The 22,820-nt window shown below is 46.8% G+C and overlaps 1 protein-coding gene across 2 annotated transcripts in view; it reads right to left on the bottom strand.

The window, feature by feature from the left end:
• Positions 1–22,820, bottom strand: part of LOC129329599 (lysosomal acid glucosylceramidase-like) — a 41,948-nt gene that overhangs the window by 6,353 nt on the left and 12,775 nt on the right. For both annotated transcript variants that reach the window (XM_054979065.1, XM_054979073.1), the window contains exons 2-8: positions 20,386–20,518; positions 13,561–13,752; positions 11,382–11,531; positions 9,226–9,359; positions 4,990–5,162; positions 3,083–3,320; positions 1,917–2,141 (exon numbers count right to left, since the gene is read on the bottom strand). In XM_054979065.1, the coding sequence (XP_054835040.1) occupies positions 1,917–2,141; positions 3,083–3,320; positions 4,990–5,162; positions 9,226–9,359; positions 11,382–11,531; positions 13,561–13,752; positions 20,386–20,452 (1,179 nt within the window). In that variant the 5' untranslated portion in view covers positions 20,453–20,518. The remainder of the gene's footprint in view (positions 1–1,916; positions 2,142–3,082; positions 3,321–4,989; positions 5,163–9,225; positions 9,360–11,381; positions 11,532–13,560; positions 13,753–20,385; positions 20,519–22,820) is intronic.

Genomic DNA, 22,820 nt, shown 5'->3' with positions numbered 1-22,820 from the left:
TTGTTGTCACCCACCCAGGTTCTCGTCTCTGCCCACCCCCTCTTTGTTCCCTTATAAAGTTGCCTTCAGTCCTACCACCTACCACTCTCAAATTCTCGCAAGAATTCTGAATCTCGCCAGAGTTCAGACAAGCCAACCGTTTTCTCCCGAGCCCAGCTTGCTCACTGGCCTCACTGTGTCGGGCAAGGCGGCTGAATGGGGGTGAGTGAACTCCGTTAGGGTTGCCAGATCTAGGTTGGGAAATTCCTGGAGATTTTGTGGGTGGAGCCTGGAAAGGGTGGGGTTGGGGAGGGGCCTCAGAATGGTATCATGCCATCGAGTTCTCCCTCCAAAGCCACCATTTTCTCCGGGAGGACTGATCTCTGTCATTTGGAGATCAGTTGTAATTCCAGCAGATCTCCAGCCACCACCTGGAGGCTGGCAACCCTAACTCCACTGCATGGACCCTCATGGAGCCCTGTGAGCAAAGCAGATGGGAGAATGAGGGTTCATAGTCCCCAATGCAACAGAATTAGACACTGCTCGAGCAAGTTCATGGATGCTGTGGGGGCCGGATACAATCTCTTTGCAGGCCACATCTAGGGTGGCCAACTCTAGGTTGGGAAATTCCTGGAGCTTTGAGGGCACAGCCCGGGAGTCCACCCTCTGCTGCTGCCATTTACTCTGGAGGAACTGATGGCAATTAGTCAGATTCCCAGAAGCCTCCAGGGCCCACCTGGAGCCTGGCAATCCCATCTGAAGATCACAGGCTGCCCATCCCAGTTCTCCAGGCATCAAAACGAGAGACTTCGGGGTGAAATTACAGGACTATAGAAAGGAGCCAGAGGGCTGCCTAAAAACAAAGCCTCATTCATTGAACTACAGTTCCCAGGATCCTGTGGATAGGAGCCATGACTGGGGTTGCCAACTTCCAGGCAGGGACTACAACCAAAGAGGACGGAGTCGCTGTGAAGTGAAGTAATAACCAAGAGAGGAAACCTCTACTGGAGACTGAAACAATAAACTCAACATATCCTTTTCAAATTTCTATTAAGAAAGTGCAAGTGCTATAAGTGCAAGTTCCATAACGTTGTGAAAATATTACTCCAAAATTCTGACCACACATAATAAGTGCAAAATTCTATGTAGTTATCAAGAATAACAATCCTATGGTAGTTATGATAATAGAATTGTTATTCATGATAACTACATAGAATTTTGCACTTACCATGAAACATGCTCTTATAGCACTCACCAGGGCTTTTTTTCAGGGGAAATGCAGGGGAACGGAGTTCCGGAACCTCTTGAAAATGGTCACATGGCTGGTGGCCCCGCCCCCTGATCTCCAGACAGAGGGGAATCTAAACTCCCCTCTGTCTGGAGATCAGGGGGCGAATTTTCCTATGTGGTCATTCTGGTCAACTTTCTACTAGAACTACTTAGGTTCTTACCTTGCTCTTAAGTAGACCTTTGGATCTGATTATGGAAAGAACTGATTTCTGAATAAAAGTCATTTAACCAAGAACCTGTGTCTTGCTACAATGAACCAGGGATCTGTCCACTGTAATCTATCATCCAGAGTCTGACAGCGCCTGGAGATCTCCCAGAAATACAACTGATTTCCAAAGTGCAGAGAACAGTTCCCCTGGAGAAAATGGCTGCTTTGGGAATAGGCTCTATGGCATTACATGGCGGAGGTCTCTCCACTCCCCAGACCACGGTCTCCATCCCCAGTTCTCTAGGAATTTCCCAGCCCAGAGCTGACAACCCTAAAAATCAATTACAATTTGCATTGTCAACACAGACTGCAGGGGCTCTCTTAGGCTAGCTACTGGATTTTTCAGCTTTACTTATCTCTCAGCAAGGTTTTTATGCCATAAATTCTCCATGACCCAAAAGAAGACATGCCCTAGGGTCAGAGTTACCTTAAAACTTACCGTGAGTATACTGTGGCTGTACTTGCTGCCACGGTCCCAGCCCCCAAGCACTACGCGGGGCTCCCAGAAGTAAGAGCCGGTGGAGGCTTCAGTAGAGATGAGATAGTACTGGGGGAAGAGATGGTGGGTGATGGACAGCGTCAAGTCGATAGGGGCCAAGAAATCCAAATACCAGTGAATGCCAATCCCATTAATATAACGGGAAGCCTTGGGATCCTTGAGAACCTAGAAACAAGGGGAATACTGATGTTACAGCTGCTGGCCAATCAGTCCTTTACTATGGAGGATTGCTTGGATCCAAGAGTTGACATTTCATCAAGAGGTTCTCCTGATGATTGAGAATCTCTGTTATTGAACAGGAGACCCCCTCAAGGTTTGCACAAGGTGGGGAAAAGTGGGTACAGAGAGACAGTGGACAGCAACAGAATGGAAGTTGTGAGAAAGAGAGAGGAGCAGGAAAAGTAAGTGGTGAATTGGCTGAAGATGAACCACCTTGGGTTTCAGGGTAACTCACAAGGGATCCATAGTTGGGTAGATCGGCTATGTTGCAGGAAAGTCTATTTACCTCCTGTTACCTCCTTGTGCATTTGTAAATTAAGCAAGTATTACAAACATTCCCTATGGCTCTAATAGTCACTCAAAGAAAACTGAAAGTATTCCCATTAGCATTGCCCCTGGAACCTCTTGCCACTTGGGGAAGTGAGGAGTGTGTGAAACTGGTGTCTGAAGTGGGATTTCTTTCCTTTTGCTAGAAACAGCTAACTGAAGAATGCAAAATCTGGGAGTATAGGGTCCTCCCTCTGTGGGGTAGCAGATCTGCTGCCTTGTAGGTATATCTCTTTGCCTGTACTCATGGCCCGCTTGTATATTTGTTAATAAAGTAAATAAAGATACCATTAAGTTTCTGAGTGGACACTAATCTGTCCAGAAGAGTGGTATACAAATGAAACAACCTTGTAGCCCTCCTATGTCTCTCTCCCTGCACCTCATATTTAAGGGTATACTGCTACTGAATATGGAATTTCCATTCATATTACAACAATAATAAATTCACACATCTGGAATTAGGGGCACCTAAGAGCACAGAATGTGCCCTCTGTAAGCATATATGCCCTCCTTTGACCAGTGATGTTGGGATTCCATTCCACTGGGGTCAGTACACTTACCACTTTGGCCCAGTAAGGGAGCATGACTCTTTGGTCATCGAGGATAATGAGCTCAATGCCCTTGTAAGTGCTGTTGGCCAAGGCAGGGCCCAAATCTTGGGCAATGAAGTCCCTCTGGTGCTCCGGAGAAAAGCCCAGACACTGGAACGGGTAGAAGATGATGTCTCCAGCCGTGGGCTCGTTCCCAGCAGTCACCGCCCAGAAGGTCAGGTTGTACTTGGCATATTCATCTAAGAACCTGTAAGCAGGAAAAAGGCAAGTGGGAGACCGAGCTCAGAGTGGGCTGGATGGAGAATGCTAAAACGTAAGCCGCTTGCTTGATTGGACTCAAGGTCCCAACCGCAGCCAGTCAGGTGCTCCAGGAAAGCCCCCGAAGCGGTACGAAGGAAAAAGCCCTCCTATGTCTTTAAGGGTATACTGCTTCTGAATATGGAGTTTCCATTCCTATTACAATTAGCAAGAACTGCTTTGCTGGGTTGTAACAGAAATCCGTCCATTCCAGCATCCTGTGTTTTAACGTGAACAGTCGGATGATGGCAAGAAACCCATAAGGAAGACGTGAAGGAAACAGCCAACCTCTGTTCTTCATCAATGAGCATTCAGAATAGACTTCCTCTGAAGTACAATCTCAAGACAAGGGGCTGATTCGAGGCAGTAGCCTGGAATAAGAGTTTCTGCTATGTATTCTGCCCATTCACATCCACTGAGGTGCCAGGGAAGTCAAGGCCTCATCCTGACTTGCCATAGGCTACCCTCTGCTCCTACATTCCCCCTCCCATATCCCCCAAGGCCCGCCTCTGATCTGACCTGGCAACTCTCAGAGCTAAGCTACAAGTGACACCAGACACATGTTTTTTAATGTGTCAGGGACACAATTTTACCTGGGAACTGTAGTTTTCAAAGACAGTTTTCAAAGACAGATCCATTTGGGATTGCTGGGGGAGAGGAACTTTGTAATTGTTTTCTTGCAATCTCTCTCTCTCTCTCTCTCTCTCTCTCTCTCTCTCTCTCTCTCTCTCACACACACACACACACACACACACACACACACATATAACCTTTATTGGCATGTCAGAAGCAAAAGGGGATACATTAAAAAATGGGAGGGAAAAGGCATTAAAAACCAAAGTAGTAAAAATTAATTAACAGCTTCCCTGATACAAATTGCAGACTGAAGAAAACAAGCAACCTTGGAGGTTATAGAAAAATTGTGACCAGATAATAGACGCTGGACCTTGACATTATCAGAAAGGCCACACCATGGATAAAGAAGGGAGTTCAGAAATTTGTCTCAGATCTTAGAGTAAAATAAACAGTTTAATAAAACGTGAGAGACAGACTCAATTACATCCAGGCCACAGGGGCATTTCCTAAGTTCATAAGGGGTCCCTTGACATCTACCAACAAAGATGGCCGAAGACAGTATGTTAAATCTGGCCAACATTAGTGCCTTTCTTAGGTGGGGATCGGTTAGAGAACACAAGTAGGTGGCTAACGGGCCAGGTGCTGGAGGTAGTCCCAGATGAATTGGGGAGCATGTTTTCCCAGCTGCCTCATTCTTGCAATTTCAGTGGAGAGATGAACTGCCAGCTCTTCCCCATCCTTCCCCTACAAAGTTCCTCTCCCCTAGCAATCCCACACGGCACTGTCTTTGAAAATTGTCTTTGAAAACTACAGTTCCCAGGTAACACTGTGTCCCCGACATGTTAAAAAACACGTGTCTGGTGTCACTTGTAGCTTAGCTCTCAGTTCCAGACAGTGGAAAACTAGGAGCTTCTGGTTGCAGACATAACTTGTCGGAGGTATCAGTACTGGACATGTAATCCGCCTTGAGTCTCAGTGAGAAAGGCAGACTATAAATGACATAAATAAATAAAAAATAAATAAACTTAAAGCAGCACCGATACCTGATGAAATAGTTGGCCCAGGTCTTGTGGTACTTGTCCCCTGGTCTCCCCTTCAGGGTCCCACGGCCTGTCATGGCTCCGTTGGTTTTCATCCAGACCGGGGAGGTCCAGGGGCTGGCGTAGAGAAGGATGGGCTTCGGGGCCACGGCTTGGGCCTGCTGGAGGATGGGGATCTAGGGGACAAAAGGCCGTTGTCATTCGGCTGGACTTTGCACTCCCGGCAGCCAAATGCATATTCAAGGAAACTGACTCAGCAGGAAGGGAAAGCAGCCCGCAGAACAAACGGAAGTCCAGGATTTTGTGCAGTCGTGTGCCGTACACTGCTGCCCTTCAGCATTAAATAGGCTTGCAAATACAACAGAGCCCCAGACTACGGATATCAGCTCTCCTGGAGAAAATGGATGCTTTGGAGGGTGGACCGTATGGTATTATACTCTGCTGAAGTCCCTCCTCTTCTCAAACCCTGCACTCCCCAGGCCCCACCCCTCAAATCTCCAGGGATTGTCCGACCCAGAGCTGGCAACCCTAGCATTAAATAATTATGACTGTTGCGCCACTTGTGCGAGTCGGGATGCTAAAGCGTTTTCATTTGCCAATGGGTTGTGTGTGGAACAGGCTTGTTAATGGCCGTGACTTATTAATATATTTATTTCATTTATACTCCGTTTTTCTCCACAATGGGGATCCAAAGAGGCTTCCCCCCACCATTCTCCCCTTCTCCATTTCATTCCCACAACAATCCTGGGAGATACATTAGGCTGACATAATAGTAAAGAGTCCAGTAGCACCTTTAAGACTAACCAACTTTATTGTAGCATAAGCTTTCGAGAGCCACAGCTCTCTTCATCAGATGCATGGCAGGTATGAAGAAACTGGCCAGAGATATATAGGTGGTGAGGGGAGGGGGGAGAGGGTGCAGGGAGTGAGGGCCATGTAAATGCAAATCAGTTGCAAAAGACATGAAAGAGGTCTCTGGCCAGTTTCTTTATCCCCTCCATGCATCTGCCGAAGAGAGCTGTGGCTCTCAAAAGCTTATGCTATAATAAAGTTGGTTAGTCTTAAAAGCGCTACCGGACCCTTAGTCTTTACTGTTTTGCAACTACAGACTAACATGGCTAACTCCTCTGGATCTATTAGGCTGACCCTGTGTGATGGCCCAAGGTTACCCAGCGAGCTTCCGCAGCAGAGAGGGGATTCAAACCTGGGTCTCTCAGATCCTAGGTCGACACGCCAGCCACTACACCATTGGACCTCACCCTGACTTCCACTTAGCTGTTATTCGAGCTGCCTTGTGTCAGTCCTTGGCAGTTAGATCCTCAAGTCCCTCACAGCAAGCACTCAGGTGCATTGGTTGAAGTAACTATTATTAGAGATCCATACAGTTCAAGGCGTTCACACAAAGGTAGCAATTGGCAGAAGTGACTATTCAAAAATGGACACTACTAATTATAGGGAAACTTCCTGCCCTTTGGGTCCGTCGGCATTCTGGCGTGAAAACCCCAAAGAGATTCATGGGAACTGATTAGTTTAAGACTAGACATGGTACAGAATGAAATCATCACAGTCTCTGAGAAAAGATACATCGCTCGCTGCCTGCAGCTTGCGCCCAAGGACACTTGCTGTAAAGTGAAAATAAATACCTTCAGTAGATAACAGACAACCCCCACTGGCCGAGTACAGTTCTTGTTAGCAGTTTACACACTCTCAGATGAGCAAGTCAGAGTACAGTTCCAACAAACAGGCATGATCAGTACTAAATGCAAAACCCATTAATGGCAGGCATACATGACACTTGGTCTTGGCCAGGCTATTCCCAAAGGTCTTTAGCAGGGGTCATTTTATAGAAAAAGAGCTGGAGGAATTCATCAGCATAACTGATTAGCATAGCTCATTAGCATATGCCATGCCCCTTGCCATCACCAGAAATGTGTCGTTAGCATGACTGATTCGCATATGCCACACACCCTGACATTACCTATCCTGTTTGGACCCAATCCTGGCCATTCAGGGCCAAAATTGGGCCCAAAATGGCAAAAAGGGGCTGAAAATGGCTGAAAAGGGGCCCAAAATGGTCAGGATCGGGCCGCTGCTGATCGGGAGAGTGATCCACCACCCGTCAGAGGCCTGATCCAGGACGTTTCGGTTCCAATACAGGCCGAAATGGGCCCAAAATGCCAACAGTCAGGTGGGCGAGGCCACCTGACGTGTAACCTCTGGGGAACTGCCGGAACTGTGTTCCGGCGCGTTCCCCCTCAAAATGAGCCCTGGTCTTTAGTACTAATTTTCAGCCATGCTGTGAAACCAGCTTCAGGTCTTAAGGTTTCCAACCTCCAGGTGGTTTCTGGCGATCTCTCAGAATTACAGCTGATCTCTGATTCGTTTTCGTTTTCGTGGCCATGTCGGATGCTCCTCTTGGCAGGTCCGAGAGGAAGCGGCCAAGCAGCCTGACTGGGTGGCTGATCTGCAAAGGTTAGCCCCCAGGACTCCCAGGGAGGGAGTCTGGGTCCGGGACGCGGTGGGAAGAGACCTTTGGCAAATCGAGGCAGGGGGTAAATTGCCCGTTTGTCCCTATGGAGGCCGGCAGACGTGCACGGCACCCTGCGTGCTGCCGGGCCACGGAAAACGGCAAAGAACAGGACTAGGCGGAAGCCTATAAGTAAGCGAATCCCTTCTGTCACTACAAGCGCATGTGAAGGAGTGGTGGGATCTGAAGTTAAGAAGATTTGGATTTTTTCCCCCTCGCAGAGTCTCGGAAGACTGGCGGTCCCCCCCACTAAAATGGCAGCGAAAAAGCAGAGTCCTGCTCTGGGCAAGTCAGTTTCGGCTGCCCTGCAGGGAAGAGGGGAGTCGCTCGAGGAATTGGTGAAAAGATCGGTTATCGAAGCCATTAAACCCTTTGTTGACAAGCTGAATGAAACAGATCAAAGGGTGGGCTTAATTGAGAGCGATGTGAAAGCCATCAAGGAAGTAGCGGGGGGGGGCAGAGAAGTCTGCTCGGGAAAATGCGTCACTTATGAGAGCAACGAACAAGGAGCTAAAGTTGGTGGAAAACCAGCTGATTGGGCTGCAAGTGGAGTGAACACAGACCATTTTGCGTCTCCAGAATGTTAAAGAGGAGGAAAACGAGGATTTAAGGGATCTTGCCTCGGAACTTTTAGCGACACCCGCGAGGGCAACTAAAGAAGAAGTTAAAAGCGCCATTTTGGGAGTCCGTCGGGCTTCTTCAAAATATGCAATGAAGCGGCAGCTGCCTCGCGAGATTGTTATTGAGTTTTCATCTAGGAGGGTCCGGGACACTATCCTATATAACTCATATAATGCGGACTTGGACTTTCTGGGAAATAAAGTCAAGATACTGAAGGACGTTCCATTTTTAGTTCGGAAGAGAAGACTTAAGTATAAAAGGCTGGCAGCTCTCTTGAGGGAACGTGGCATAAAGTACAAATGGCTATTTCCGGAAGGAATCTGGTTTAGTTATAAAGATCAAGCTTACAAGATTAATTCGGAAGATCAGCAAGGGATTTTGTGGACAAAAATCAAGAATTTGGGCAAGACACCAAGCAAAAAGAAGAAGATTCGAAGCCTGAAGGGAGGGGGGAGGCAACGAGCGCTGCGGCTGTAGCTGCTCAGAGAGAACTGCGTCCGAGGCCCGGGGGGGGGGAGATTTAATTTGAACTGTAATTTGTATTTTGTAAGATCAACCATTCCATCATTACTTTATTAAGCTTTAATTTTTAATTATGGCAGTATGAAGGGAAAGCATTGAAGTGTAGTGTTTAGTGTTTGTATGCTGCCTTCCCCTTTTTTCCACCCCCCCTTCCCCCTCTCTTTTTTTCCTTTTTTCCATCCCCTTGTACTATTGTAGTTTCTTGTAGTTTACTGTTTTAGATGTTAAAAATAAAAAATATTATTAAAAAAAAATTACAGCTTATCTCCATACTGCAAAGATCAGATCCTCTGGAGAAAATGGCTGCTTAGGAATATGGACTCTATGGCATTATACCCCAGTGAGGTCCCTTTGTTCCCCAAAACCTACCCTCCCTGGGCTGCACCCCCAAATCTCCAGGAATTTCCCAATCTGGAGTTGGCAAACCTTAGCCTTGTGGTATAGCATGATTTTGAATGGGCAGATTTTTAAAAATTTCACCATTGCAATGATGTGTGGGGAAGATTCATTGAGGGGGAGAGGAGAGCCTACATGTCGATCTTTGGAGTGGATTCAGCAACGTCACTTGCCTTCATCTTGGTGTCCTCTTCCGTCAGACTGAAGTTTTTCAGCTCGAAATCATTCTCCGTGTCAGCATATGTATACAGCCTCACAGAGAAGTCACAGCTCGCCATGGGGACTCGGACTAAGTTGTACTCAATCCCTACGAGACAGGCGAGAACAATGCACGGGGATCAGAAACGCGCAAAGAAGCCCTTTTCTACTGGCCTTTCTACCCAGGTGCTGTAATTTTCTGAATTAAAAACAGAGGCTTGCTTTACTGTTACCAGTACAGAGAGAATCGCGAGAGTCAAAAGCCAAAGAATAAATCCTGATGTACCAACTAAACAATAAATCAATTTTCAAATATAAATATCTTATTATTTGTAATAAATATTTTCTTATACACACGGACGGCCTTCAATATATATCATTACATGCAAGCTTTCCACCACAATGGCGGTACAAAAACTGCTAGTGCATACGTAAACATAAAGTCCTATGAACAAACATTCAAGTGCTAATAAGGCAAGATAAGACATATTCAGCAATAATTCAAAACATAAAGTTCATAGGAGAAATGCCAAGTACAGCATAAAGGGTGTAGATGGAAGGATCATCTGACGGGCAGACCGGTTCACTTTCTTCATCCCATTTCTTTAGGAGCATCTCTTGACGTCTGTATTATCAATACATTGATGGCTTGCTTCTAGAACTTGAAATTGACGTTGGCTCTTCAACCATCTTTGATATAGAACGGAAACAGCTATAAAGTTGAAGGCACATACACACATTGCTGGTGGAAATGCTCACAGATCGAAAAATTCTGGAAAGAGGTTCTAACCTCTATTAAAGATATTACCGGATACAACATTCCTATGCTACCAGAAATTCTCTTTCTAAATCTATGGGAAAATACTTCAGTCCCCTTGATTAGAAGAGACCTTAATAACACACTCTTAATTTGCGGCTAAAAGTGCAATCACAACCATTTTATGAATATATTGAGAACAATAGCTTATATCCTACCTCCACCCATTTTTACTCGTTACTGTTGTAATTACTGGAATTAAGGAATTGTTATGTTGTTGTTATTGTTACAGAAATTAAGAAACCATTCTGTAAACTGTATTTAATATACAATAATAATAATATAAAATAATATAATAATAAAAATTAAACCTATTGTATTTTGTATTTAACTGTTTTATTGTTATTATATTTTTCTGATAATTCTCAATATAACTTATTGGGGGGGGGGGAAAGAACAGAAACGGGATTAAGAAAGTGAACCAGTCTGCCCGTCAGACGGTCCTTCCATCTACACCCTTTGTGTCATACTTGGCATTTCTCCTATGAACTTTATGTTTTGAATTATTGCTGAATATGCGTTATCTTGCCTTATTAGCACTTTAATGTTTGTTCATAGGACTTTATGTTTACGTATGCACTAGCACTTTTTGTAAAGCCATTGTGGTGGGAAGCTTGCATGTAATGATATATACTGAAGGCACGCCATGTGTATAAGAAAATATTTATTACAAATAATAAGACATTTATATTTGAAAAATGATTTATTGTTTAGTTAGTACGTCACGATATATTCTTTGGCTATTTAATGTTACCCCAGGGCACCTCCCATCCTGGCGCCACAGCAGCCGAGGGTGTTGGAAGACTCCGTCTTAAGTGAGGCCAAGGACCATTAATAAGGCCCAGTGGAAATCAAACTAAAATAAAATGCTTGCCTTCATGTTCAGGAATAGCCAAGTAGGAAGACTGGAGTCGCTGTCCTTGTGATGTAGAGCAGAACCACAAGTGACAAAAGGCACAGATTGGACACTTGTCAGCTTCCCTCAAGTTTTGATGGGAAATGTAGGCGTCCTGGTCTCGCAGCTTCGCTCTCCGACTGCTGTCCAATGGACTTTTCAACTGTCACTTGTCCAACATTCCGCGAAGCTGCCTACATTTCCCATCAAAACTTGAGGGGAGCAGACAAGTGTCCAACCTGTGCCTTTTGTCACTTGTGGTTCTGCTCGTAGTTAGCATTTGACTCGTGTGCCCGAAGCAGCCAAAAAGGCCAAGCTGTCCTTGGTATGCAGGGAGCAGGAGGTGCTTTGCTTACTGAATTGTAGCTGGCTGGCCTTTTTGAAAGACAGGTTCTCCAGACTCTTCCTCTGGCACTTACCATGATCTGAGAAGTAAGATTTGAGAAGGTTCGTCTGAGCCTTTGGGGACAAAGCCAGAATATTGAGAGCCGCCGAGTCGGTGAGAGCCCCTCCAAAGCCCTTGATTTTCTGATATTTCTGGGCTGTCTTAAGCTTGAGTTGAAGACCAGCTGGTGGGGGAGAAGAAAGCTGAGTTAAACAGAAGGCACCAGTGGAGTTTTTCTCCAGTGTCATGTCTGTCACCCTTCCATGCTATGAACCATTGTTCCGTGCTGAACCGTTGTTCTACGCTGTGCCTTGATATCATATTGCTGATGCCATAACTTGCCTGGTATTCACAGGCCTGCTGTATCCAGAGTGTCTTCTCTCTTGTGCTTTGAAGCTCAGTATCTCTGCCCTTGCAAACCTGCTAGTTCTCAGGGGAAGAAGAATACCATGTTTCATCCTTAATCTATTGCCTCTTTTACATCTAGACTAAGCATGTAAACTATTTAGGGAGTTGTCAGGACTGCTTTGCGCTAGAAGTTATGTTTTCCTGATGGGAGGGGGGATGAGGTCTTGGCCTATATGAACCATAGTTTTACCGATCTTGTTATTCCTGTCAACTTCTGATCAACCTGTGGACATATCTACGAACATGATTTGATTCCTTGAATAAAGTCTTTTCAACCAAGACCATGGAGCGCTTGCTGTGAGGGTACAGGGATCTATCCGCCATAGCCTGTCATCCATAGACTTGACATCCAGCTATTTTTAATCCCAGCCTCATTTCAGTGATCATCCCTGAGGCAAAGAATACAATGTGCTTATATTTTGCCTGCATTCGCACATACCAATGATCACAATCTAAACTATGGTGAATAACAGCGTGAACAGGAGCCAACAGTGTGACGCTGCAGCACGTGACACCAAGGCCTTTTTTTTTTTTATCCACACAAAGTGATCCTTTCCAAAGTCATTCTTTATCTTGGGGAATTAGGATGGGGAGGAGGATTATGTTAACAATGTCTAAATATCTATAAAGATCTCAGAAAGAAGACAGTGAAAATGTTATCATTCATCCAGGACAGGAACGCAAAGGTTATTATTTTTTGGAAAGACCTGTCTATATTTGGTATCGTAGACTATTTGAAATTCTTGGTTCAAGCAGAATTTTTTAAAAGCATGTTCTTTGATGTGCATTGCGGAAGACAGCCAACCGCTATCTATATACAGATCTGGTTGGTTTTATGTCACTTTTAAATTCTGGAAGACTGCTTAAGCTGGGAGTACTTGACATTTGAGTGAGCGAAAACAAGAACCTCCGCAGTCCAAATCTGGCTTCTGCTGTGAAATTGCTAGGAAGGCCTTAGGGATCATTGGTTTAACAATATGGGCCTACCTTACAAGGCTGTTGTAAAGACTACAACAAGGTGATGCATGTGAAGTGCCTCCATTTAGACATCCTGATTAGCAACTGGTAGTTTACACGAGTCTGTGCAGAAATCAAGGGTTTTCTGTTGCCAACAAGAACCAACAGCAAAGTTTTGTTTAAAAGGAGGCCAGAATCTTTTCTGGCATTTGAAGATTCTTGGGAGCAATGGGGCAACTATTGCACACAAACTGCATTTTTTTAGCTCCTCTGCTTTATACTCCCCAGGGCTGAGCGATTGAACAAAATGGGATCAAACTGGGATTCTTGCATTCAAACCCAAATAGCATTCTAACTAGCTACAGTTAATGGGACTGCCAGAAATCAGATTCCATACTAAAACAGAATTTTATAAAACAGCAGTTTATAATATGACATTCGAACGCTGCCGAAATCAACTAACTGGTTACATTAATCAACTCTTTTAAAAACATAATATAAATAAAAACATGCCCTTCTTAACTGGGTGGCAGATTTTTTAAAAATATATATTATATTAATACTATAAAGAATATAAATAATTGCAGATGGTGTTGTGTAGTGGTTAGAGTGTTGGATTGGGATCTGGGAAATCCGGGTTCAAAACCCCACTGTGCCATGGAAGCTTAATGGGATACATATGTGCATCATCTAATAACCAAGAAGGGATGCTTTTTGTTTCTTCAGAGCTATTGATTTTACTTATATGGCAGAGACAGACATGGAGACAGAGAGGAGCAACACAGAGACAGAGACGGACGACATGGAGACAGAGTATGATGACAGTCTTAAACAACCGGCCAACCTACCTGTTTGTAAAGGGCTGTCATGCATCCCCTCCTCGGTCCTCTCCATGCGCCGCCCAGCCTTGTTGCTTTCATACTTGACAAAAGAGCCCAAGGGAGGAAGGGAGACAGGTTCTAACGTGTCACAGTAGGAGGCGCCACATTCGCACACCAACGAGCCATGCCCAAAATTTCTGGCAGAACAAGGGCGGCCACCTGGGAAAAGCAAGCGTGCTTTTGTCAGCAGGAAAGTTTTCGCTGAGCCAAAGCTCAAGTCAGGCTCCTTTCTAGGCTTGGACTTTCAGGCCTCAGGGATGAATCAGGAGTGGACAGGGACAGAATATAATTTCAGAGACAGAATTTAAACCTTGGCACATTGTAACATTCAAGTAAGGTTGCCAATTATGGATTGGGAAATTCCTGAAGATTTGCGGGTGACGCCTGAGGAAGGCAGGGTTTAGGGAGGGGAGAGACTTCAACAGCGTATAATGCCATAGAGTCCACCCTCCAAAGAAGCCATTTTCTCTAGGAGAACTGGTCTCTGTAGACTGGAGATCAGCTATAATTCTGGGAGATCTTCAGGCCCCATCCGGATGCCAGCAACTCTGTAATCAAGCAATGTCTTTTAGTAATCTAAGGTAGACAGCCTCTGAACACAGAAGCTCCACAACCCTCTACTGGAGCTATGGCTCTTTCATCCAGAAGGTGCCGACTAGAAGATTGCATGTCCATTGCATGTAAAAGCCACAGGACACCACATACCAACATGGCATTCCATTTCCTAAGACTCACCACTTTTATTTTTAAAACGAAGAAAGCAAACTTCTAGCCCACATTGTTGCTTTAAAGTCTGTGAACTAGACTGAGTGGCATTTCAGGAGCCAGAGGAAGGCTTACCATTCTGCAGGTTGGGATGGGCGATCCCCTGTTGCCGACTGGGGCTTCCTACCAACTCTCAGCGGGGCAGCAGTAGGGGGACATCATCAGTGTCCTCATGCACTGATGTCACTTCCTGTGCACGTAGAAGTGGCATCAGCGTGTCGCCAGTGGATGCATTTGGAGAAAACTCTATGCTGGAGCATCCCCTGGCATCACGCTGATGTCACTTCCTGGAGTGACGGCAGCAAGTCACCAGCGACACAGTGACGTTGCTGACAAGCACCCTCTGCAACCCAGCAAATCCCACCCCCAGTGGTTGCTGGGGAGGGGGCCTGGCAACGCTGGCCAGAGCAGTTGCTAAATAAGATTTGTAGGGGGTCAGAGAAAGGGGCTTCAGTCCTTCCCCATTGCTAGATAAAACAAACACTCTTAGCCAGGGCTTTTTTTCTGGGAAAAGAGGTGGTGGGACTCAGTGGTGGAACTCAGGACCGCACAATGACATCACTTTGGGTCAGCTGGAACAAGGGGGGAGTTTTTAAAAGTTTAAATCACCCTTGGTGAAAATGGCCACATGGCCTGTGGCCCTGACCCCTGATCTCCAGACAGAGGGGAGTTTAGATTGCCCTCCACTCTGCTGAAGTGGCGCGGAGGGCAATCTAAACTCCCCTCTGTCTGGAGATCATAGAATCATAGAATCATAGAGTTGGAAGGGGCCATATAGACCATCTAGTCCAACCCCCTGCCCAGTGCAGGATCAGCCCAAAGCATCTCTGACAAATATTCACCCAGCCTCTTCTTGAAAACCGCCAATGAAGGGGAGCTCACCACCTCCCTAGGCAGCTGATCCCACTTTTGAACTGCTCTGACCGTGAAAAAGGTTTTCCTAATATCCAGCCGTTACCTTTGTGCATGTAATTTAAGCCCGTTGCTTCGGGTCCTACCCTCTGCCGCCAACTGGAACAGCTCCTTGCCCTCCTCCAAATGACAGCCTTTCAAATACTTAAAGAGAGCAATCATGTCCCCCATCAATCTTCTCTTCTCCAAACTAAACATTCCCAAGGCCCTCAGCCTTTCCTCGTAGGGCTCAGTCTCCAGACCCCTGATCATTCTCGTCGCTCTCCTCTGCACCCTCTCGATTTTGTCCACATCCTTTTTGAAGTGAGGCCTCCAGAACTGCACATGGTACTCCAGGTGTGGCCTGACCAGGGCAGTATAGAGAGGGGCTATGACCTCCTGCGATTTCGATGTAATGGCCCTTTTGATACAACCCAAGACTGTGTTTGCCTTCTTTGCCACCTCATCACACTGACTGCTCATATTTAGTTTACAGTCCACTCTTACCCCAAGATCTCTTTTGCATACACTACTACCCAGACGTGTATCCCCCATCCAATATTTGCATTTCATGTTTTTGTGGCCCAGATGTAATACTGTGCACTTATCTATGTTGAATTGCATCCTGTTCACAACCGCCCACTTCTCCAGAGTATTCAGGTCTTGTTGAATTTTAAATCTATCTTCTTAGGTGTTTGCCACTCCTCCCAATTTGGTATCATCAGCAAATTTAATGAGTAGCCCGTTTACCCCTTCCTCCAGATCACTGATAAAAATATTGAAAAGTACCAGGATCCTGCATGAATGAAACTATAAGCATCTATATGTTAAGTAGGTAAAGGTAAAGGTAGTTCCCTGTGCAAGCACTGAGTCATTACTGACCCATGGGAGGATGTCGTATCACTACGGGGTGGTTTGCCATGGCCTTCCCTAGTCGTCTACACTTTACCCCAGGAAACTGGGTACTCATTTTACCAACCTCGGAAGGATGGAAGGCTGAGTCAACCTTGAGCTGGCTCCTTGCCCTCCTCCAGGGGGCGGGGCCACCGGCCATGTGACCATTATCAAGAGGGGCCGGAACTCGGTTCTACCACGCTCCTGCTGAAAAAAAGCCCTGCTCTTAGCAGCGCGTAATTAATTCAGGCTGAAGAATTTTGCTCTCGTTGCGGAATTTGGATTCCTGTGACACACTGAGCCCCCCTTTGGCCAAAAGGAAAAGCGGGGCATATATATTTTAATAAATAAATAATATGAATGAATGAATGAATGAATGAATGAATGAATGAATGAATGAATGAATGAATGAAATATTGGAATGGGAGGGGGGTATTAAACACAGCCCTTGGTAAACTGCATCCGAACGTAGATTCATTCTGAGTGACAACATCCAACAGCCACCGATGGACCCCTAGTCTCCAAACTTACCAAACCTTTTTCAAAACCACCTGAGGGGATGGGAGGTCCTCCCAATGTCCTGTTTGTGGGCCCCATGCTACGCTCATCTTTGGAAAAGAGGTATTGGCTAAAAAGTGAGTGAGGGTCTGTCATCGATTGAGAGTAGGACAAGACCTTTCATCTTAGAAAGAGCTGGCATTTACGGAGACCGACCCATACTAGTAGCAAAAGAGGGAAGCTGGGAATACCTCATTTCACTCCGAGCTAGAAGTTTTCACCTCCAGCAAGGAAAATAAGGAATCCCTTTGATGTGCAAACACCTGACTATTGGCTGTTGAGTTCTGGCAGGCTGCTGCAGTCAAAATCTTTTTACACACATGGTGTGTGTGTGTGTGTGTGTGTGTTAGGTTAGAAACCTTTCTCTGTTTCTATTTTCTTTATTAGTATCTGCACTGTACTTCCTGTAGCCTGTATGCTGGTAGAATAAAGCTTGTATTTGTTTAAGCTATAAAAAGACTGAATTCCTACTAGAATTGCCAACCTCCAGGTGGGGGCCTGGAGTCCCCGTGTCCCCCGCCCCAGATCTACAGCTGACTTCCAGGCTAGAGAGACTATTCCCCTGGAGAAAAAGGTTTCTTTGGAGGGTGGAATAGAGTTGCCAGCCTCCAGGTGGTGGCTGAAGATGTCCTGGAATTACAACTGATCTCCAGGCCACAGGGATCAGTTCCCCTGGAGAAAATGGCTGCTTTGGAGGCACTATAGTTCGCTGAGGTCCCTCCCCTCTCCAAACCCTGCCGTCTCCAGGCTCCACCCACCAAATCCCCAGGAATTACCCAACCAGGACCTGGCAACCTAACTTTATGGCATCACATGCCTGCTGAGGTCCCTCTTTCCCCCTCAGATCTTCAGGAGTTTCCTATACTAGATTTGCCAACCCTAATTCCTACCTGCAAGGAGTTCCCATGGCCAACATTACCCAAACAGCCCAATTTGATGATTCTCTTGTCCTGGCATCAAACTGGGAATGGTTGGGGGTTAGGGACCAAGATGACATCCCTCCTGGCTGTTCTGAGCAGGGCTGGGGTCTTACCTGCTTGTGTGTGAGCTGTTTATACAAGCAGGGAATGAGGGTGGCTGGGCAAATGCAGTGGTGGGAAATGTTCCAAGTCGTCTTAAGGTTTTTTTGGCTCCAAAGACTTTTTTTCAGCTGAAACGAGCGGGATCACATCATAAATTTTGTCGGGAGTATCTCTGAGGTTTTTACCCATCAGGGGGCTTTTTCTGTGGCCAGTGTCAGAGGCAGAGGGGCCTGGACTGATTCTGGAGCCCTTTTCATGAGAGCTAATTCTAACACAAAGTCCTTATGCCCCCCCCCTCCAAAACCTGCCCTGGAAGTTGTGTGCTCAGAGTTTATTTCCCAGATGCACATGGGTCTAATTCAGAGCCAAGCTACAAGTAACGCCTGACACAGGTTGGACGCTTGTCAGCTTACCTTAAGCTGCCAAGCTTAAGGTAAGCTGACAAATGACCTGCCAACATCTTTTCCACTCTGTGACACTGAGAGATCTCTGTCTTTTGGTGCTACACCTCTGAAGATGCCAGCCACAGCTGCTGGCGAAACGTCAGGAACTACAATGCCAAGACCACGGCAATACAGCCCGGAAAACCCACAACAACCATTGTTCTCTGGCCGTGAAAGCCTTCGACAATACAGCTTACCTTAAGTTTTGATGGGAAATGTAGGCGTCCTGGTTTTACAGCTTGGCTCTCCATCACAGCTGCAAGACCAGGATGCCTCCATTTCCCATCAAAACTTGAGGGAAGCTGACAAGTGTCCATCCTGTGTCAGGCGTCACTTGTAGCTTGGCTCTCAGTTTCAGTCTGTCATCCATCCCATGCACCATTTCCCCAACCTGAAGGAGCCCTTGGGAGCTGCTATATGCCCTGTTGGAGAAACCGATGTATACTGATTAGTTCCATGTAACTTTCCTCAACAGGGCAAATAGCAACTTCTTGTGGGTATTTCAGGTGTGAAATACAATGCACGGGGAAGGTATAAGCCTCATCTTACTGCATGCACTAACTTTTATCTAAACCAAGCCCTTGCATGCCTGAGAATAAAGTTCCAAGTTCCATGTCTGTGAAATTCCTAAATATTTGAGGATGGAAACAGGGGAAGGTAGGATTTGGGGGTGGGTGAGGGACTCAGTGGGATAGAATGTCATGGAGTCGGTCTTGCCAGTCAGGTGCCCGCTTATGGTGGTCAAACTCCCAGCAATTTAAGCTTCTACCTGCCAATTGCCAGCTGATTGGCAGGAGAAGGCATGCTGGGGAAATGGGCACACATTCCTGGCTGATTACATGAATTTTGGCATGACCTGGAAATGATGGCGTCGCACCACGGCCAGTTCTTTAACGCTTGGCTGGAAATGTAGTATTTTGGGTGTGTTTGAAGTCGAGTATTAAAGAATCAGCCCAAGTGAGAAACTGTTGTGTCCGGGCCACTTTGGAATTGGCATTATTGGCCAGGGACACAAATGCACAAGTGCACCAGTAAGACTAGTAGGTTTCTACCACCACCTTACCCTGCCACCCCTCCCCCACATCTGTTGCTTGGTAATCCTACATGGAGTCCACCCTCAAAAGCAGCCGGGGAATCAATCTTTACCGCCTGCAGATCTGTTGTAATTCCAGAAAATCTCCACCTCTAGGATAGCAACCCTACTCCTAGATGGTGTCTGTCAATTGGACACGTGGGGGACATGAGGGCTTTGTGACATGTGGGTCAGCCCTGACAGGAGGCCACATTCAACAACTGTTCAAAAGAAAGTGACAGGATCTTATCCACAGTACTGTTCTCTATGCAGCCAAATCTCTGGACAGAGTCTGGGTGTTTCATCCGTGATGCTGCAGAACAGGCAAAGATCAGAGAAGGAGGGACCACGCGGCACGAACTTGCTCCCACCTCCAAGTCCTTGCTGGGTGCAGATCTGTCGTATGAATGGGGCTTATGTTCCTACATGTGGCATGTTCTCACAGTGTAGCCAGATCTTTCTAAGAAGCCTACAAACAGTGCAGACAGGTGCAGACCTCTTCTCAAATCATTAGGAATTATGAGGTAGACTACCTCTGGACAGGGAGGTTCGGTTCTTAGTTATTGTGGCTGATAGCTTACCGCTAGACCTGTCCAGCAACACGTTTATCTGATTCGTTATTCATATGGCCCTGTTGGATTACTACCGAGGTTTATCCAGCCCAGCAACTTATTTCTAAAAATGGCCAATTGTTTGGGGGTTTTTTAAGGGAGGAGGGACCCACAAGCAGGGGAATGAAATTAACAGCTCTTCCCTGCTGTTTATCCCCAGCATCTGCTGTCTAAAGGTACACTGCCACTGCACATGGAAGCTTCCTCTAACCATGATGGCTGCTCAGTATTGAGAAACCTTCCCCTTCCTCCATGAATTGGCCCAATCCCCTTTTTTAAGCCAATGGCCACTGCCACATCTTGTGGCAGGGAGTTCTGTACATGAATTAGACATTGTGTGAGGAAATACTTTCTTTAGACTGTCCTGAAGCTACTGAATAGTAGAGAGTCCCGTAGCACCTTAAAGACTAACCAACTTTATTGTAGCATAAGCTTTCGAGAACCACAGCTCTCTTCGTCAGTTGGTTAGTCTTACAGGTGCTACTGGACTCTACTATTTTGCAAATACAGACCACTAAGCAATGTCGTACTCTCACCTGTCCCAGTAATCGTCAACTGTAAAAACAGGATGCCAGCCAGGAAACCGAATTCCCCTTGCCACATGGCAATACTTGGTCACACCTTGGTACAGATTCCACAATCCAGAAGGAAGTTAGAAGCTTTGGGTACCTGAAAGAAAAAGAGAAAAGAGGTGTGATGTGAATCTTATTGCCCTTCTCCAAATAGCTTAAGCCTTCCACACTTTAGTAGTGCTCAGGGCCGGCGCGCCTATTGAGGCCAGGTAGGTGGTGGCCGCAGGCGCGGGGTGCCAGAGGGAGTGCCGGAGGAGGCGCGGTGGGCGGGAGCACGCGCCACAAAGGACCAGCCTCCTATCTCTCCCACCCCGCGCCGCTGCCGCCGCCAGCACAAGCCCCCGGCCAGGCGCAGCCACCGCAGGCAGGCATCTGTGGCGGCACAGGCAACCGAGCGGGAGAGCTTGGAGGCCACCCGCCGCAGCAATCGGGCCAGCGGCGGTGTGTGCACTCCTGTGACGACGTCACACGTGATGTCATCACGCAGGCCGTTGCGTGCGCGTGCGCGTGCGTGGGGGCGCCCGGCCAGCTGGCCAGCCACGACCGAGGTAAACCCTTGCGCCACCCCTGGTAGTGCTGGAAGTGTTTTTCCACTATTGTGGTTTGGGGTAGGGTTGCCAGCTCCAAGTTGGGAAATTCCTGGAGATCTGAGGGGTGAAACCTGTAGAAACCGGGAGAAAGTGGGGTTTGGGGAGGGAAAGGGCCTTGGCATGGCATAATTCCATAGGGTAGGTAAAGGTACTCCCCTGTGCAAGCACCGAGTCATTACTGACCCATGGGGGGGGGGACATCGCAGACTTTTTTACGGGGTGGTTTGCCATTGCCTTCCCCAGTCATCTACACTTTACCCCCAGGAAACTGGGTACTCATTTTACCGACCTTGGAAGGATGGAAGGCTGAGTCAACCTTGAGCCAGCTACTTGAACCTGGCTTCCGCCAGGATCGAACTCAGGTCATGAGCGGAGATTGGGCTGCAGTACTGCCGCTTACCACTCTGCACCATGGGGCTCTTAGAGTCCATAGAGTCCACCCCGAAAAGTAGCCATTTTCTCCAGGTGAACACATCTCTGTGGCCTGGAGACCAGTTGTAATTCCGGGAGATCTCCAGCCACTACCTGGAGGCTGGCAACCCTAGCTTGGGGTCAAACATATACAGACTCTTCCTGATCAGATCTTCTAATGTATTTTTTTAATGTTATAAAGCATTAAGAGTTACTCTAGTGTAGGAATCCTCAACATGCCACCCAAGGACATCATGGCACCCGCCAACACTTTTCCTGGTGCCCACAGAGTGTTTTTAGAAAGCAGGTGGGGCTCTTGCCAAGCAGGGCTTCTGATTGGCTGTGGGGGCTCGGCAGATTAAAATAATGTTATTTTGGCTGCAGCTGCCACTACAGTGTTGGTTTTATTCTCTCACTCGTTTTTCCTAGTATATATTTTTAAATTACCCCTCTTCCCCCCGTACTTGGGTGTCCCGTGTTCGTGCGATTCCGCCTCCTCTGGCAGCCATTTTGTGACAGCTCCCACCAACCCGTGTTAAAATTCCAAAGGGGCTCAAAAAGGTGCCCTAGTGGAAGCAGAGTTAACAATTTCCCCTACATTTTCACAGCTGCTGTTTAACATTACAACATTCGTTGGCACAATCAAGGATCCCCCAAATAACAGGTATTTTTTTCTTATCACTGCTTTTAGTTAACTTTGTTTTTATGTTTACTGGCAGTCCTAAACTGTGTTTTTAAACTTTGTTTATTTATGTTATGTTTGCTTTATTTATATTGCAAATGGCCTGGATAGGGTTGCCAGATCTCCTCACCCTCCCGGCGGGAGGTGGGGAGAACCTGGCACCCACCTTTCTTTTACTCCTCTTTTGTTCCTGGGCCTGTGCAATGATGTCACTTCTGGGATGTGAAATGATGTCATTACACAGGCCCAGGAGCATACACACACTTCTCAACATGCTATTTGGGCCTGCGCTCTGCAGCTCTCAAAACGGGCCCGATCCACAGCAAACTGGGCCCGTTTTCAGCAGCTGCAGAGCGCAGGAGTGCTCCTGCACTCAGCAGTGCCCAAAATGGGCCCATTCTGCCACAGATCGGGCCCATTTTGGGCGCTGTGGAGCGCAGGAGCATTCCTGCACTCTGCAGCAGTTCAAAAACGGGCCCAATCCTCGCCGAAATATGGCGACTGGCCATATGAGCAGGAGGGGTGGAGGGTGGACTGCTCACTCCCATATGGACCTACCTACCCCCTCCAGTCATTATCCAGTCATTTGAAGCGAGATGGGTTATAAAGGTGATTGGTGATTGTACTGGGAGAGCCAGTTTGTAATCGGAGAGCCAGTTTGGTGTAGTGGTTAAGAGCGTGAGACTCTAATCTGGAGAGCCAGGTTTGATTCCCCA

This window comes from Eublepharis macularius, chromosome 1 (assembly GCF_028583425.1).
Source record: "Eublepharis macularius isolate TG4126 chromosome 1, MPM_Emac_v1.0, whole genome shotgun sequence".
Classification (NCBI taxonomy): domain Eukaryota; kingdom Metazoa; phylum Chordata; class Lepidosauria; order Squamata; family Eublepharidae; genus Eublepharis; species Eublepharis macularius.
Note: the sequence above shows the minus strand (reverse complement) of the source record. Positions and strands in the feature narration are given on the sequence as shown.